At 42.6% G+C, this 17,238-nt stretch overlaps 1 protein-coding gene across 1 annotated transcript in view; it reads left to right on the forward strand.

Annotated features, from left to right (window-relative positions):
• lad1 (ladinin) overlaps positions 1-17,238 on the forward strand; it is a gene marked incomplete at its 3' end in the record, with an annotated part of 63,946 nt that overhangs the window by 22,097 nt on the left and 24,611 nt on the right. Inside the window, exons 5-6 of the mRNA XM_070440865.1 lie at positions 514-556; positions 15,430-15,475. Coding sequence (XP_070296966.1) covers positions 514-556; positions 15,430-15,475 — 89 coding nt within the window. The remainder of the gene's footprint in view (positions 1-513; positions 557-15,429; positions 15,476-17,238) is intronic.

Below are 17,238 nucleotides of genomic sequence, written 5' to 3' on the forward strand. Positions count from 1 at the left end.
GGTTATAATTACATACAGTACTACTGTCTTTACCATCACACACACAGGTTATACATTACATACAGTACTACTGTCTTTACCATCACACACAGGTTTACATTACATACAGTACTACTGTCTTTACCATCACACACAGGTATACATTACATACAGTACTACTGTCTTTACCATCACACACACAGGTTATACATTACATACAGTACTACTGTCTTTACCATCACACACACAGGTTATACATTACATACAGTACTACTGTCTTTACCATCACACACAGGTTATACATTACATACAGTACTACTGTCTTTACCATCACACACAGGTTATACATTACATACAGTACTACTGTCTTTACCATCACACACAGGTTATACATTACATACAGTACTACTGTCTTTACCATCACACACAGGTTATACATTACATACAGTACTACTGTCTTTACCATCACACACAGGTTATTACATTACATACAGTACTACTGTCTTTACCATCACATGCTCTCTCTGTCCACAGATGCTGAGGAAGAAGAGGAGGAAAGCATGCCTTTACAGAGGAGGTAACAGACACACCCATTAGATAAGCCCGAGCCCTACCCATGCCCATGACATTCACCATTGCCCGATGGCTTCTGCCAAATTTAAGGCCATGTTTGAGGTATTCTGAAAGACTCTGAATGACTGGCCATCAAGTGCATGTCGTCACTTCCTTTTGAACGCAGAACGAGAGAGAGCTTGGTTTGTTGTTTTGAAAGTCTCTGAAAAAGTGTTTGGTTACTAGCTAGCTACCTTTTGAGTTTGGATCCCGCTACGTTGTTGGCATCAGTTGACGCTACTATCTGTCCTGCGGACCAATCTGGGTTTGAGGGCTGCTTGGCTTAGTAGCTGCCACTGTTAGCTGTCTATCAAGCTAGAGGGGTTTCCTTGAGGGCTTGAACGCAGCCCAGGCTTGTGGCTGATCCGATTTCTGCTGTTTGTTGCTGTTTCCATCTTCCCTGTGACCTTCCCTGTCTGGAACTGCAAGGAGTCACAGCATAGCCTACGTTGCTACCATGAAAGAGACCAATGCCAGTGGAACAGGGGTCTCTATCACAGGTGAAGGATTTTTTTTAACAAAACAAAAGAGTTGAACAAGAAGTTGTTTACAACAACAAGAAATAGCTTCAAGTTTTTGTCCAACTACTGGTGGATTCTACTAATAACAGAATGGACGACCTGACCAGAGAGGTCCAGGACCTGAAAACAATACTGGTGGAGTCAACTAATAACAGAATGGACGACCTGACCAGAGAGGTCCAGGACCTGAAGAACAATACTGGTGGAGTCAACTAATAACAGAATGGACGACCTGACCAGAGAGGTCCAGGACCTGAAGAACAGTTTTTAGTTCTCCCAGGGTCAGCTCAATGAGTTTCAACAGGAGAACATCAAGATGACAGCAATTCTCTGGTGTCCGTCTCTCCCCCTTCTCTCTCTTGACTGGTGTCCGTCTCTCTCCCCGTTCTCTCTTGACTGGTGTCCGTCTCTCTCCCCGTTCTCTCTCTTGACTGGTGTCCGTCTCTCCCCCTTCTCTCTCTTGACTGGTGTCCGTCTCTCCCCCTTCTCTCTCTTGACTGGTGTCCGTCTCTCTCCCCGTTCTCTCACGCGGTGTGTCACCTTGCTCCTTTTATTTGGCCTCCACGGTTGTTTGGCACTTTCCTCTAATTACCTCCACTTGGAGCTGTCCGTGTCGGGGTGCCCAGCTCCCATATTCCCAGCAGAGGGAGCCAACATCGCCTCACGTACCTCCCCTCTATTACTATCCCCCGTGGTAGACCTCCTGGGATACCACAATATATATATATATATATATATATATATATATATATATTCAGAGCTATATCCCTGTAATACTTAGAGAAGGTCTCATGTCAAGTGTTATTGAAGTGTTGTGGTTGCAGGTTCACCTGCCTCATCTTAAGCCTACTCATTTGGGTTGTTGCTATAGGCCACCAAGTGCTGAGAGTCAGTTTCTAAATAATGTGTAAAATTCTTGATAGTGTATGTGATGTTAACAGAGAGGTCTACTTTCTTGGGGACCTGAATATTGACAGGTTTTTATGATCTGTCCGCTCAACAGGAAGCTTCTCACTGTAACCAGTGCCTGTAATCTGGTTCAGGTTATTAATCAACCTACCAGGCTGTTTAGAAAACTACATGAATAAGATCATCCACATGTATTGATCACATTTTACTAATACTGTAGAACTTTGTTCTAAAGCTGTATCYGTACCCATTGGATGCAGTGATCACAATATAGTGTCTATATCCAGGAAARMCAAAGTTCCAAAAGGTTTATAATAGTGTATAAAGATCAATAAAAAATATTTTGCTGTGACTCTTATGTGGATGATGTTACAAATATGTGTTGGTCTGATGTGATTAATGAGGAGCATCCAGGCGCTGCACTTGATGAATTTATTAAATTGCCCCTTCAATTATTGCTAAACATCTACCTTGAAACTGACTGTTAGAACTGTTCCATGGATTGATGAGGAATCGAAGAAGAGATGGGAAAAAGGAGGGGCTAATAATTCTGACACCACATCTGACTGGCTGACTTCCTGTAAATTGAGAAATTATGTGATTAATAACCTGTTATGGCTGCAGGGGGCGTATTGAAAAACTGGAAAATATGTGCCAATTTTCAAACGGCCTCTTAATCAATTTTTGCTCTTACAATATGCATATTATTATTAATATTGGATAGAAAACAATCTCTAGTTTCTAAAACCGTTCTAATTTTTTCTCTGAGTGGTACAGAAGTCATTTGGCAGCACTTTCCCTGACCAAGAAGTAGAATGTCAGAAATCTATGCTCGCTTCAACGTTATGCCTATACATGGTCATTATACGTAAGACCCTACTTACACTCCATACGCCTTCCTCTGGGTGTCAAGAGGGTGTGAGAGAAGACATTTTCGGTTCATCTTGTTCAGAGGTTGAATAAGAGGCAATTTCTTTGACGTGACCGACCACTTCCGAAGTCGGAATGCGCGCGACTTGGGAGTGATATTGCGTTCTGTTTTGCTGCTGTTCTTGGACGGGAACAATCTCCGGCGTTTATTTGAAAATGAGACCATTATCATTCTAATGTATGTTTTTTCGAATATAGTTTAATCAGATTATTTGAATTTTTTCGGGAGTTTTTGCCGTGTTCCGTTCTCTGACTTTTTTTACGTTGGACAAATCCGTGCCAGTCGACCAGTGCCACATGCTAAGTGAGAGAAGGAAATTGCCATTCTGACTCCAAACCAACGACTTATCATGACAAAGGACCACCCTGATCAACATTCTGATGAAAGATCATCCCCCAAAGTAAGACCAATTTATAATGTTATTTCAATATATCTGTCGTGCATGTCAAACTGGTCGCCGGGCGCCCCAAGTGGTCTGCTATTGTGGCTATGCAACACAGAGCGCTACATTTTGTTTTCGCTGTTAAAAAAACATTTAAAAAATCGGAACAAATACTTCGTCTGGAGATCACAACAAGAATCCTGGTCTTTCATGCTGCACAGGCCACACATGATAGTAATGTTTCTCATGATGTTTATGATGAGTAATGTAGTTATTGCTGACGTTGTGTCTTGTAAGTGTTATGGCTCGGCTTTTCGCTGCAATATTCTGATTGGTAGCTGAAATGTAATTTATGATTTGATACCATAAATATGCACATTTTGGTCAAAAAAACATATGCTATACAAATAATTATATGTATACAGACTGTCATCTTATGAAAGTTGTTTTCTGGTAGTGGCTATATATATCTTATTTGTCGAATTAGTGATAGCTAGTGACGGAGTAAAAAACTGATGGAGTTAGAAAAGTGCTGTCTTTTGCTGACGTGGTTAGCTAATAGATTTACATATTTTGTCTTCCCTGTAAAACATTTTAAAAATCGGACATGTTGGCTTGATTCACAAGATGTCTACCTTTCATATGCTGTATTGGACTTGTTAATGTGTGAAAGTTAAATATTTTAACAAACTAGATTTTGAATTTCGCGCCCTGCACTTGAGCTGGATGTTGTCATAAGTGTACCTGTGTCGGGATTGCAGCCCAAAGAAGTTTTTAAACAACAAGACAAAACTATATTATGAAGCCTAGGTCAATGACAAAAATAATTATCAAAAAATACACACTTTGGGGTACATTAAATACAATTCTAGGCAGAAAGACAAATTCAACATCCTTCATCGAATCAGATGGTTTATTCATCACAAAACCATTTGATTGTGCCAATTATTTTAATTATTACTTCATTGGCAAGGTGGGCAAATTTAGGCAGGAATTTAGGCCAACAGCGAACAGTGAGCCATCGTACTAATGCACAGATAAATGTATAAGAAAAGCATTGCAAGTTTCAATTTTGTAAAGGTAGTGTGGGAGAGATGGAAAAATGATTGTTATCGATTAATAATGACAAACCTCCTGGCATTGACAACTTAGATGGAAAGCTACTGAGGATGGTGGCTGACTCTATAGCCACTCCTATCTGTCATATCTTTAATCTGAGCCGAGAGGAAAGTGTTTGTCCTCAGGCCTGGAGGGAAGCCAAAGTCATTCCGCTACCCAAGAGTGGTAAAGTGGCCTTTACTGGTTCTAACAGCAGACCTATCGGCTTGCTGCCAGCTCTTAGCAAACTTACAGCATGCTTATAGAGAAGGGCACTCAACATGTACTGCACTGACACAAATGAATGACGATTGGTTGAAAGAAATTAACAAGAAAAAGATTGTGGGAGCTGTACTGTGAGATTGCAATGCAGACTTTGATATTATTGACCGGTGTCCGTCTCTCTCCCCGTTCTCTCTCTTGACCTGTTGTTGTATAATATACACTACCGTTCAAATGTTTGGGGTCACTTAGAAATGTCCTTGTTTTTGAAAGAAAAGCACATTTTCTGTCCATTAAAATAACATAAAATTGATCAGAAATACAGTGTAGACATTGTTGATATTGTAAATTACTATTGTAGCTGGAAATGGCAGATTTTTAATGGAATGCGTACAGAGGCCCATTATCAGCAACTATCACTCCTGTGTTCCAATAGGACATTGTGTTAGCTAATCTAAGTTTATCATTTTAAAAGGCAATTATGTTAGCACAGCTGAAAATAGTTGTGCTAATTAAAGAAGCAATAAAACTGGCAATAAAGCAATAAAGCAATAAAACCTTCTTTAAACTAGTTGAGCATCAGCATTTGTGGGTTCGATTACAGGCTCAAAATGGCCATAAACAAAGCACTTTCTTCTGAAACTGATCAATCTATTCTTGTTCTGATAAATGAAGGCTATTCCATGCGAGAAATTGCCAAGAAACTGAAGATCTTGTACAATGCTGTGTACTACTCCATTCACAGAACAGCGCAAACTGGCTCTAACCAGAATAGAAAGAGAAGTGGGAGGCCCCGGTGCACAACTGAGCAAGAGGACAAGTACATTAGAGTGTCTAGTTTGAGAAACAGACGCCTCAACTGGCAGCTTCATGAAATAGTCCTCAACTGGCAGCTTCATGAAATAGTACCCACAAAACACCAGTCTCAATGTCAACAGTGAAGAGGCGACTCCGGGATTCTGGCCTTCTAGGTAGAGTTCCTCTGTCCAGTGTCTGTGTTATTTTGCCCATCTTAATATTAGATTTTTATTGRCCAGTCTGAGATATGGCTTTTTCTTTGCAGAGCCAGTTTGCGCTGTTCTGTGCTGTCTAGAAGGCCAGCATTCTGGAGTCGCCTCTTCACTGTTGACATTGAGACTGGTGTTTTTTCTTTTTTATGGTCCATTGAAGTGCTGCAAAGAAAGACCTAGTTGACCTAATGGCGCCGAAGGAGATGGCTGCCGTTTTACCATCATTTAACCAATTGTGCTATTGTGTATGTTTTTTCGCGTTATTTGTAACTTATTTTGTACATCATGTTTTAGCCACCGTGTCTTATGACCGAAAAGAGCTTCTAGGTATCAGGACAGCGGTTACTCACCCCGTACTGGAGGAATACTTTTTCTTCAACGAGTCGTAGAAGGAAGGGAAGGATTTACTCCAGACGCCCGACAAGGCCTTCATCCCCATCATTCGCAGCAGAAAGAGACGGAGATATCGGGGACGAAGGTCCTGGTGCCTTGTAAGGATCCGATGCTGAGAGGGTAATCTACCTTTACCTTCGGTCCAATTAGCCAACGTACAATCAATCGATAATAAAATAGACGAACTACGATCACGCATATCCTACCAACGGGACATTAAAAACTGTAATCTGTTTCACCGAGTCGTGGCTGAACGACGACATGAACAACATACAGCTGGCGGGTGTTAAGCTTTTTTGGCAGAGCAGTGGCCTCTGGTAAGACAAGGGGTGGCGGTCTATGTATATTTGTAAACAACAACTGGTGSACAAAATCTAAGGAAGTCTTGAGGTTTTGCTCGCCTGAGGTAGAGTATCTCATGATAAACTGTAGACCACACTATTTACCAAGAGAGTTTTCATCTGTATTTTTCGTAGCTGTCTATTTACCACCACAAACCGATGCTAGCACTAAGACTGCACTAAATGAGCTGTATAAGGCCATAAGCAGACAGGACAACACTCAATGAGCTGTATAGCAAACAGGAAAGCGCTCATCCAGAGGCGGTGCTCCTAGTGGCCGGGGACTTTAATGCAGGGAAACTCAAATCCGTTTTACCTCATTTCTACCAGCATGTTAAATGTGCAACCAGAGGGGGAAAAAATTCTAGACCGCTTTTACTCCACATACAGAGATGCGTACAAATCTCTCCATCGCTATCCATTTGGCAAATCTGACAATTATTTTCTTCTGATTCCTGCTTACGAACAAAATCTAAAGCCGGAAGCACCAGTGACTCGGTCGACAAGAAAGTGGTCAGATGAAGCAGATACTAAGCTACAGGACTCTTTCTAGCACAGACTGAAATATGTTCCAGGATTCTTCCGATGGCATTGAGGAGTACAACACATTAGTCACTGACTTCATCAATAAGTGCATTGATGACGTCGTCCYCACAGTGACTGTACGTACATATCCCAACCAGAAGCCATGTATTACTGGCAACATCTGCACTTAGCTAAAGGGTAGAGCTGCTGCTTTCAACTGGCCTCTAACCCGGAAGCTTACAAGAAATTCCGCTATTGCCCATCGACGAACCATGCAAACAGGCAAAGCAAAGATACAGGACTAAGATTGAATTGTACTACAACCGGTTCCGACGCTCGTGGATTTGGGAGGGCTTACAAACAATTACAAACTACAAAGGGAAGCACAGCCGTGAGCTGCCCAGTGACGTAGTGGAACAGGTTGAGAGTTTCAAGTTCCTTGGTGTCCACATCAAAAACAAACTAGAATGGTCCAAACCACCAAGACAGTCGTGAAGAGGGCACGACAAAGCCTATTCCCCCTCAGGAAACTAAAAAGATTTGGCATGGGTCCTGAGATCCTCAAAAGTTTCTACAGCTGCAACATTGAGAGCATCCTGACTGGTGGCATCACTGCCTGGTACGACAATTGCTCGGCCTCTGACCGCAAGGCACTACAGAGGGTAGTGTGTACGGCCTAGTACATCACTGGGGCTAAGCTGCCTGCCATCCAGGACCTCTACACCAGGCAGTGTCAGAGGAAGGCCCTAAAAATTGTTAAAGACCCCAGCCATAGACTGTTCTCTCTACTACCGCATGGAAGCGGTACCACAGTGCCAAGTCAAGACAAAAAGGCTTCTCAACAGTTTTTACCCCAAAGACATAAGACTCCTGAACAGGTAATCAAATGGCTACCCGGACTATTTGCATTGTGTGGCCCCCCATCCCCCCAACCCCTCTTTTTTACGCTGCTGCTACTCTCTGTTAATCATATATGCATAGTCACTTTAACTATACATTCATGTACATACTACCTCAATTGGGCCGACCAACCAGTGCTCCCGCACATTGGCTAACCGGCTATCTGCATGGTGTCCCACCACCCGCCAACCCCTCTTTTTACGCTTCTCGCTACTCTCTGTTCATCATATATGCATAGTCACTTTAGCAATATCTACATGTACATCTACCCTCAATCAGCCTGACTAACCGGTGTCTGTATATAGCCTTGCTACTTCTTTTTCAAATGTATTTTTACTGTTGTTTTATTTCTTTACTTACCTACACACAAACATACCTTTTTTTCCGCACTATTGGTTAGGCCTGTAAGTACGTTTCACTGTAGGTCTACACCTGTTGTATTCGGCGCACCGTGACACACACTTTGATTCGATTTGAAAACCTAGGAAGAAACCTAGAGAGGAACAGGCTATGAGGTGTGGCCAGTCCTTTCCTGGCTGTGCCGGGGTGGAGATTATAACAGTTCATGGCCAAGATGTTCAAATGTCATAAATGACCAGCATGGTCAAATTATAATAATAACAGTAGTTGTCGAGGGTGCAACAAGTCAGCACCTCAGGAGTAAATGTCAGTTGGCTTTTCATAGCTGATCAATGAGAGTATCTCTACCGCTCCTGCTGTCTCTAGAGAGTTGAGAACAGCAGGTCTGGGAGAGTAGCACGTCCGGTGAACAGGTCAGGGTTCCATAGCCGCAGGCAGAACAGTTAACTGGAGCAGCAGCACGGCCAGGTGGACTGGGGACAGCAAGGAGTCATCATGCCAGGTAGTCCTGAGGCATGGTCCTAGGGCTTAGGTCCTCTGAGAGAGAGAGAAAGAAAGAGATAATTAGAGAGATCATACTTAAATACACACAAGCACACCGGATAAGAACTCCATATATAACAGACTGACCCAAGCCCCCCGGCACATGAACTACTGCAGCAAAAATACTGGAGGCTGAGACAGGAGGGGTCAGGAGACACTGTGGCCACATCCAATAATACCCCCGGACAGGACCAAACAGACAGGATATAACCCCACCCACTTTGCCAAAGCACAGCCCCCACACCACTAGAGAGATATCTTCAACACCAATTACCATCCTGAGACAAGGCAGAGTATAGCCCACAAAGATCTCCACCACAGCACAAACAAGGGGGGGCGCAACCCAGACAGGAAGATCACGTCAGTGACTCAACCCACTCAAGTGACGCACCCTCCTAACGGGACGGCATGGAAGAGACAGCAAGGGCGGTTCGTTGCTCCAGAGCCTTTCCGTTCACCTTCACACTCCTGGGCCAGACTACACTCATCATATGACCTACTGAAGAGACGAGTCTTCAGTAAAGACTTAAAAGGTTGAGACTCAACTGAGAGGTTGAGTCTGCGTCTCTCACATGGGTAGGTAGACCATTCCATAAAAATTGAGCTCTATAGGAGAAAGCCTGCCTCCAGCTGTTTGCTTAGAAATTCTAGGGACAATTAGGAGGCCTGCATCTTGTGACCGTAGCGTACGTGTAGGTATGTACGGCAGGCACAAATCGGAAAAATAGGTAGGAGCAAGCCCATGTAATGCTTTGTAGGTTAGCAGTAAAACCTTGAAATCAGCCCTTGCCTTAAAAGAAAGCCAGTGTAGGGAGGCTAGCACTGGAGTAATATGATCAAATTTTTTGGTTCTAGTCAGGATTCTAGCAGCCGTATTTAGCACTAACTGAAGTTTATAGTGCTTTATCCGGGTAGCAGGAAAGTAGAGTATTGCAGTAGTTTAACCTAGAAGTAACAAAAGCATGGATTAATTTTTCTGCATCATTTTTGGACAGAACGTTTCTGATTTTTGCAATGTTACGTAGATGGAAAACAGCTGTCCTTGAAACAGTCTTGATATGTTTGTCAAAAGAGAGATCAGGGTCTAGAGTAATGCCGAAGTCCTTCACAGCTTTATTTGAGACGACTGTGCAACCATCAAGATTAATTGTCAGATCCAACAGAAGATCTCTTTGTTTCTTGGGACTAAAACAAGCATCTCTGTTTTGTCCGAGTTTAAAAGTAGAAAGTTTGCAGCCACCCACTTCCTTATGTCTGAAACAAAGGCTTCTAGCGAGGGAAATTTTGGGGCTTTGCATGGTTCATTGAAATGTACAGCTGTGTGTCATCCGCATAGCAGTGAAAGTTAACATTATGTTTTCGAATGACATCCCCAAGAGGTAAAATATATAGTGAAAACAATAGTGGTCCTAAAACGGAACCTTGAGGAACACCGAAATTTACAGTTGATTTGTCAGAGGACAAACCCATTCACAGAGACAAACTGATATCTTTCCGACAGATAAGATCTAAATCAGGCCAGAACTTGTCCGTGTAGACCAATTTGGTTTTCCAATCTCTCAAAAGAATGTGGTGATCGATGGTATCAAAAGCAGCACTAAGGTCTAGGAGCACGAGGACAGATGCAGAGCCTCAGTCTGACACCATTAAAAGGTAATTTACCACCTTCACAAGTGCAGTCTCAGTGCTATGATGGGGTCTAAAACCAGACTGAAGCATTTTGTATACATTGTTTGTCTTCAGGAAGGCAGTGAGTTGCTGCGCAACAGCTTTTTCAAAAATGTTTGAGAGGAATGGAAGATTCGATATAGGCCGATAGTTTTTTATATTGGCTGAGTCGTTTATTATGTTCAACATAGGAGGGCCAAGCGCAGGAAGCAGCTCTTTCAGTAGTTTAGTTGGAATAGGGTCCAGTATGCAGCTTGAAGGTTTAGAGGCCATGATTATTTTCATCATTGTGTCAAGAGATATAGTACTAAAACACTTGAGTTTCTCCCTTGATCCTAGGTCCTGGCAGAGTTGTGCAGACTCAGGACAACTGAGCTTTGGAGGAATACGCAGATTTAAAGAGGAGTCCGTAATTTGCTTTCTAATGATCATGATCTTTTCTCAAAGAAGTTCATGAATTTATACTGCTGAGTGAAAACCATCCTCTTGGGGAATGCTGCTTTTTAGTTAGCTTTGGGACAGTATCAAAAATAAGTGTAGGATAGTTCGTATTTTCCTCAATTAAGTTAGAAAAATAGGATGATCGAGCAGCAGTGAGGGCTCTTCGATACTGCACGGTACTGTCGTTCCAAGCTAGTCGGAAGACTTCCAGTTTGGTGTGGCTCCATTTCCGTTCCAATTTTCTGGAAGCTTGCTTCAGAGCTCGGGTATTTTCTGTATACCAGGGGCTAGTTTCTTATGACAAATGTTTTTCGTTTTTAGGGTGCAACTGCATCTAGGGTATTGCGCAAGGTTAAATTGAGTTCCTCAGTTAGGTGTTTAACTGATTTTTTGGATAGGCAGAGGAGTCTGAAAGGGCATCAAGGAATCTTTGGGTTGTCTGAGAATTTATAGCACGACTTTTGATGCTCGTTGGTTGGGGTCTGAGCAGATTATTTGTTGCGATTGCAAAGTAATAAAATGGTGGTCCGATAGTCCAGGATTATGAGGAAAACATTAAGATCCACAACATTTATTCCATGGGACAAAACTAGGTCCAGAGTATGACTGTGGCAGTGAGTAGCTCAGAGACATGTTGGACAAAACCACTGAGTCGATGAAGCTCCGAAAGCCTTTTTGGAGTGAGTCTGTGGACTTTTCCATGTAATATTAAAGTAACCAAAAATTGGAATATCATCTGCTATGACTACAAGGTCCGATAGCAACTTATTGAGGAACGCTGTATATGGCCCAGGAGGCCTGTAAACAGTAGCTATAAAAAGCGCTTGAGTAGGCGGCATAGATTTCATGACTGGAAGCTCAAAAAACGAAAACGTCGGGGGTTTTTGTAAATTGAAATTTGCTATCGTAAATGTTAGCAACACTTCGGCCTTTGCGGGATGCACAGGGGATATGGTAACTAGTGTAACCAGGAGGTGAGGCCTCATTTAACACAGTAAATTCATCAGGCTTAAGCCATGTTCAGTCAGGCCAATCACATCAAGATTATGATCAGTGATTAGTTCATTGACTATAACTGCCTTTGAAGTGAGGGATCTAACATTAAGTAACCTATTTTGAGATGTGATGTATCACGATCTCTTCAATAATGGCAGGAATGGAGGAGGTCTTTATTCTAGTGAGATTGCTAGGCGAACACCGCCATCTTAGTTTTGCCCAACCTAGGTCGAGGCACAGACACGGTCTCAATGGGGATAGCTGAGCTGACTACACTGACTGTGCTAGTGGCAGACTCCACTAAGCTGGCAGGCTGGCTAACAGCCTGCTGCCAGGCCTGCACCCTATTTCATTGTGGAGCTAGGGGAGTTAGAGCTGTCTATGTTCGTAGATAAGATGAGAGCACCCCTCCAGCTAGGATGGAGTCTGTCACTCCTCACCAGGCCAGGCTTGGTCCTGTTTGTGGGTAGTCCCAGAAAGAGGGCCAATTATCTACAAATTCTATCTTTTGGGAGGGGCAGAAAAAGTTTCAACCAGCGATTGAGTTGTGAGACTCTGGCTTAGAGCTCATCACTCCCCTAACTGGGTGGGCCAGAGACAATTACTCGATGCCGACACATCTTTCTAGCTGATTTACACGCTGAAGCTATGTTGCGTTTGGTGACCTCTGACTGTTTCATCCTAACATCGTTGGTGCCGACGTGGATAACAATATCTCTATACTCTCTACACTCACCAGTTTTAGCTTTAGCCAGCACCATCTTCAGATTAGCCTTAACGTCGGTAGCCCTGCCCGTCGTGGTAAACAGTGTATGATCGCCTGATGATTCGTTTTAAGTCTCATACTGCGGTAATGGAGTCGCCAATGACTAGCGTTTTCATTTGTCAGAGCTAATGGTGGGAATCTTCGGCGTCTCAGACCCGTAACGGAGGAGTTAGAGACCAGAGAAGGCTTGGCTCATGACTCCGACTCGCTGCTTAATGGGGAAACCGGTTTGAAAGTTTCTGTCGGCTGAATGGCGACACCGTTGAGCATTCCTACAGCATTTCCCTCCAGAAGCCATGAGAAAGTTGTCCGGCTGCTGCGGGGACTGTGCGGGGGGATTTATACTAAGTTACTATCTGTCTTACTGGTGGCACAGACGCTGTTTCATACTTTCCTACACTGAAATTACCCTTGCCTAACGATTGGCGTCGAAGCTGGGGTTGCAGCACGGCTATCCTCGCCATAAGCGATCGTTCTCCTGTATATTATGAGTACAGCGACTGCAATTAGAAGACATCATGTTAATGTTACTACTTAGCTTCGGCTGGTGGAGTCCTGACGAACCACTTCCAGATAAAGCGTTCGGAGTGAAAAAGTTGAATGAAAAGAGGGAAAAACAAAAAATATAAACGGTAATTAAAAAGTAAAAACCGTAAAGTTGCCAGGTAGCAAAGTAAGGTTGGCAACAAAACGCACAGCAGCCGTAAACAAGTCTGCAAGTTATATAGACTTTTTCTAATGTGTTATTGACTATACGTTTGTTTATTCCATGTGTAACTCTGTTTTGTTTGTGTCGCACTGCTTTGCTTTATCTTGCCAGTCACAGTTGTAATGAGAACTTTTCTCAACTGCCTACCTGGTTAAATAAAGGTGAAAATAAATGTTTAAAAATTAAAAAGGTCCTTTGCTGTTGTTCTGGATGATTTGCACTTTTCGCACCAAAGTACGTTCATCTCTAGGAGACAGAACGCGTCTCCTTCCTGAGCGGTAGACGGCTGCGGGGTCCCATGGTGTTTATACTGGCGTACTATTGTTTGTACAGATGAACGTGGTACCTTCATGCGTTTGGAAATTGCTCCCAAGGTAAACCAGGCTGTGGAGGTCTACCATTTTTTTTTGAGGTCTTGGCTGATTTCTTTTGATTTTCCGATGATGTCAAGCAAAGAGGCACTGAGTTTGAAGGGGTAGGGCCTTGAAATACTTCCACAGGTACACCTCCAATTGACTCAAATTATGTCAATTAGCCTATCAGAAGCTTCTAAAGCCATGACATTATTTTCTGGAATTTTCCAAGCTGTTTAAAGGCACAGTCAACTTAGTGTATGTAAACTTTTGTCCCACTGGAATTGTGATACAGTGAAATAATCTGTCTGTTAACAATTGTTGGAAAAATTACTTGTGTCAAGCACAAAGTAGATGTCCTAACCGACTTACCAAAACTATAGTTTGTAAACAAGACATTTGTGTAGTGGTTGAAAAACAAGTTTTAATGACTCCAACCTAATTGCATGTAAACTTCAACTGTAACCTCGCTATTGTTATTTTACTGCTGCTGTTTAATTATTTGTAACTTTTATTTTCAATTTTTACTTAACTTTTTTTTCTTAAAACTTCTTAAAACTTTGTTGGTTAAGAAGCATTTCACTGTCACGGTTGTACCTGTTGTATTCGGCGCATGTGACAAATACAATTAGATTTAGTTAAACTGCAGCTGGCTCAAAACAGAGCAGCACGTCTTACTCTTCATTTTAATCAGAGGGCTGATATAAATACTATGCAGCCAGTCTCTCTTGGCTAAGAGTTGAGGAGAGACTGACTGCATCACTTCTTCTTTTTATAAGAAACATTCATGTGTTGAAAATCCCTAATTGTTTGCATAGTCAACTTACACACAGCTCTGACACACACACTTACCCCACCAGACATGCCACCAGGGGTCTTTTCACAGTCCCCAAATCCAGAACATATTCAAAAAAGTGTACCGTATTATATAGAGGCATTATTGCATGAAACTCTCTTCCAGCTCATATTGCTCAAATGAACAGAAAACCTGGTTTTAAAAAACAGATTCAGCAACACTTCACGGCAAAATGCATCTCCCCTATTTGACCTAGGTACTGTAGATTGTGTGTATTGATATGTAGGTACTGTAGTTTGTGTGTATTGATAYSTRGGTAMTGTAGTTTGTGTGTATTGATATGTAGGCTAGGTGTGCCGTTTTTACATTGATGTAGTTCTATTAGTGTTCTATATTATGTTCCATGTTAGGGACGACCAGGTCTTGATCATATGTGCCGAAACAGGTGCTGGATAAGGTACTTTCTTACGATGCAACTGCAATGATGAGATGGATGTTCTTCTTTGTTTTTATGTTTTATTATCTCTCTGTGTTGGATCTTGCCATCTTGTCTAAAGAGGACCACAATGGAAATAAGTCCCAGACTTTGTGTTATCCTCAATGATTGTACTCATGTGCATGCATGTATGTCTTTTTCAAGTTCTATGTGTGCTTGTTTTTAAAATGGTTGAATTAATAAATCAGACCAGATATTGATGAAAAAACAGGCCCTACCCCCTATGCCGATGTATAATGTCGGGTTCAGGTCGGGTAGCAGAGCTCTAACATACACACCTCTGACTGTGATGCTTGCTACATCATGGCTGTTATGTTTGATGATCAATTATCTTTTATTTTCTCCAACTTTGTCTTTCAATCTCTCTCTCCTCCCAATCTCTCCTCTCTATCCTTTCAATCTCTCTATCTCTCCTCTCCATCTCTCTCCTCTCTCTCTCTCTCTCCTCTCAATCTCTCTCTGTGTCTCTCTCTCTTAGTGCCAGCGTCCGGATGGCCTCCAAGACATTTGAACCCAGTAGCTCGGTGAGTTACAGTTTGGGTTAAAGGTCAGGGGTTTATGATATAAAAAATATGATTTTTCTATCGCTTTGGTGTATGTATGAATTTTTTTAAACTATTCGTACAAAACGCCTACCTGGTAACACCTGATCATCCCATGCTATCCGACTCACTCTTCATGCGCTTTACGTATGTTATTGTGAGCGGTATGTCTTCGGCGATCGCTCCCAAAACCTCCTAACGGTCCTTTGGGGTCTATGTCCTCGTCAATGACTTTACCTATATATACATATGGGCTGACTCCTGCCCCACGTTGATCTTCCAGTCTCTACTTACCCGTTACCGGTTCTCATTGGGCCCCCTCTCTTGCGCACATCTACGTTTCAGGCGAGTGTCGTGTTCTATCATTGTTGGTACCTAGTCCTTCACAAATCCTCTCCCTCCTGACGGAGCTGTGGTCTTTCTTTGCTTTGGCCTTGTCGCCCGCCATGTGCTCCCTGCGTTTATGAGGCTCTGTTCCCTGCCATCTCTCTCCGACAGAGATAGTAGAAGGTCCTTTGGGCTGTTGCTCACGGCCGATTTTTCGGTGTTTGGTTTTCCCAGATGGACGTCGCCCCCCCACCCGCCCCCAACACTCACACCTTCTTAGTGCGGGTTCTCGCCTTCCACCCTGCCTATCGCCCCCTCATTGGTCGCCCATGGACCCTTCACGGCATTGCCCCTGGCACTGATTGGTCACGGCCTCTTCTTTTTTACTGACGCATTCCCCTCATTGTTGGCCCCTGGCTCATCTTGCCCGTTCTGTTCTTTCTCCTTCCTTATTCTCCCGCAGCCGTTTGGTTCTGTTGTGTGAATCTGAGTGGCACTACCTACTCGTTGCCCAGCCCCTCTCCTTGCTTGTCAGCCCTACTCCTTGCTCTGTCTCGCCCCGGAGGAGGGGCCCCGCGCGAAGCAGCTGCCCCAGGTTTGTATGTCTTACCAATCATATGAGTGTTTTTTTCTTTGTCAATTTATTCTCCCCAATCGCTCTGATGTCCCGCTTTTCTGGATGTTTGATGTCTTATATAAGTTGCATTATGGCCAGTCCAAATGTTTTTATTTATCTGTCTGGAACAATTTATTTCTGTTACCGTCATTTCCGTTTCCATGCTTTTTTTCCATGTAGCCCATGGTTGTTCTATAGGGTTGTGTTTTTGGGTTTTGTGATCCATTTCATGGTTTTTCTTCGCTCCCTTTTGACACACCCCGTGTTCTGGGGTTGAGCATCGCTTCCCTCTTTACCTTCTGTCTATTAAAGTGCTTTACTTGTGTTGCAAGTACAAGCTTTGGTGGCGAGACAATTCCAAATCTGGAAGTTCCCCCCCCTCGTTTGGTACATTAACTTCCCTTTTAATCTACTGAGTTTTTTTGCCATGAAGTCTGTATGGCCGAGTGTACGTTTTGTATGTTCAGTCCATTTTAATGAGCAGTGCAAGTGTATGCCTAAATGTGAAAACCGTATATTCTGTAATTTACAGTACTGTCCCATTTACATTCAAGGCAAATTTTGAATGTTAGATTTTTTTGCTATTGTTAACTGGTTGTTAAATTATTGAAGAAAGATTTAATGTTTTAGTGATTAAATCAACAGTGTTATCAATGTTCTAATGGTTTTCACAGTAAATGTATATTTTGGATTAATGGTTATGTGGGTGAATATGTTTTCATGGCAACAAAGACTAGTCTTCTAAGTCTTGCCTAGTTAATTAAAAAAAATCAACAAAATTAATGCACAATATGAGCCGTTT

Source organism: Salvelinus sp. IW2-2015, unplaced genomic scaffold, assembly GCF_002910315.2.
Source record: "Salvelinus sp. IW2-2015 unplaced genomic scaffold, ASM291031v2 Un_scaffold3085, whole genome shotgun sequence".
In the NCBI taxonomy this organism is placed as follows: Eukaryota; Metazoa; Chordata; class Actinopteri; order Salmoniformes; family Salmonidae; genus Salvelinus; species Salvelinus sp. IW2-2015.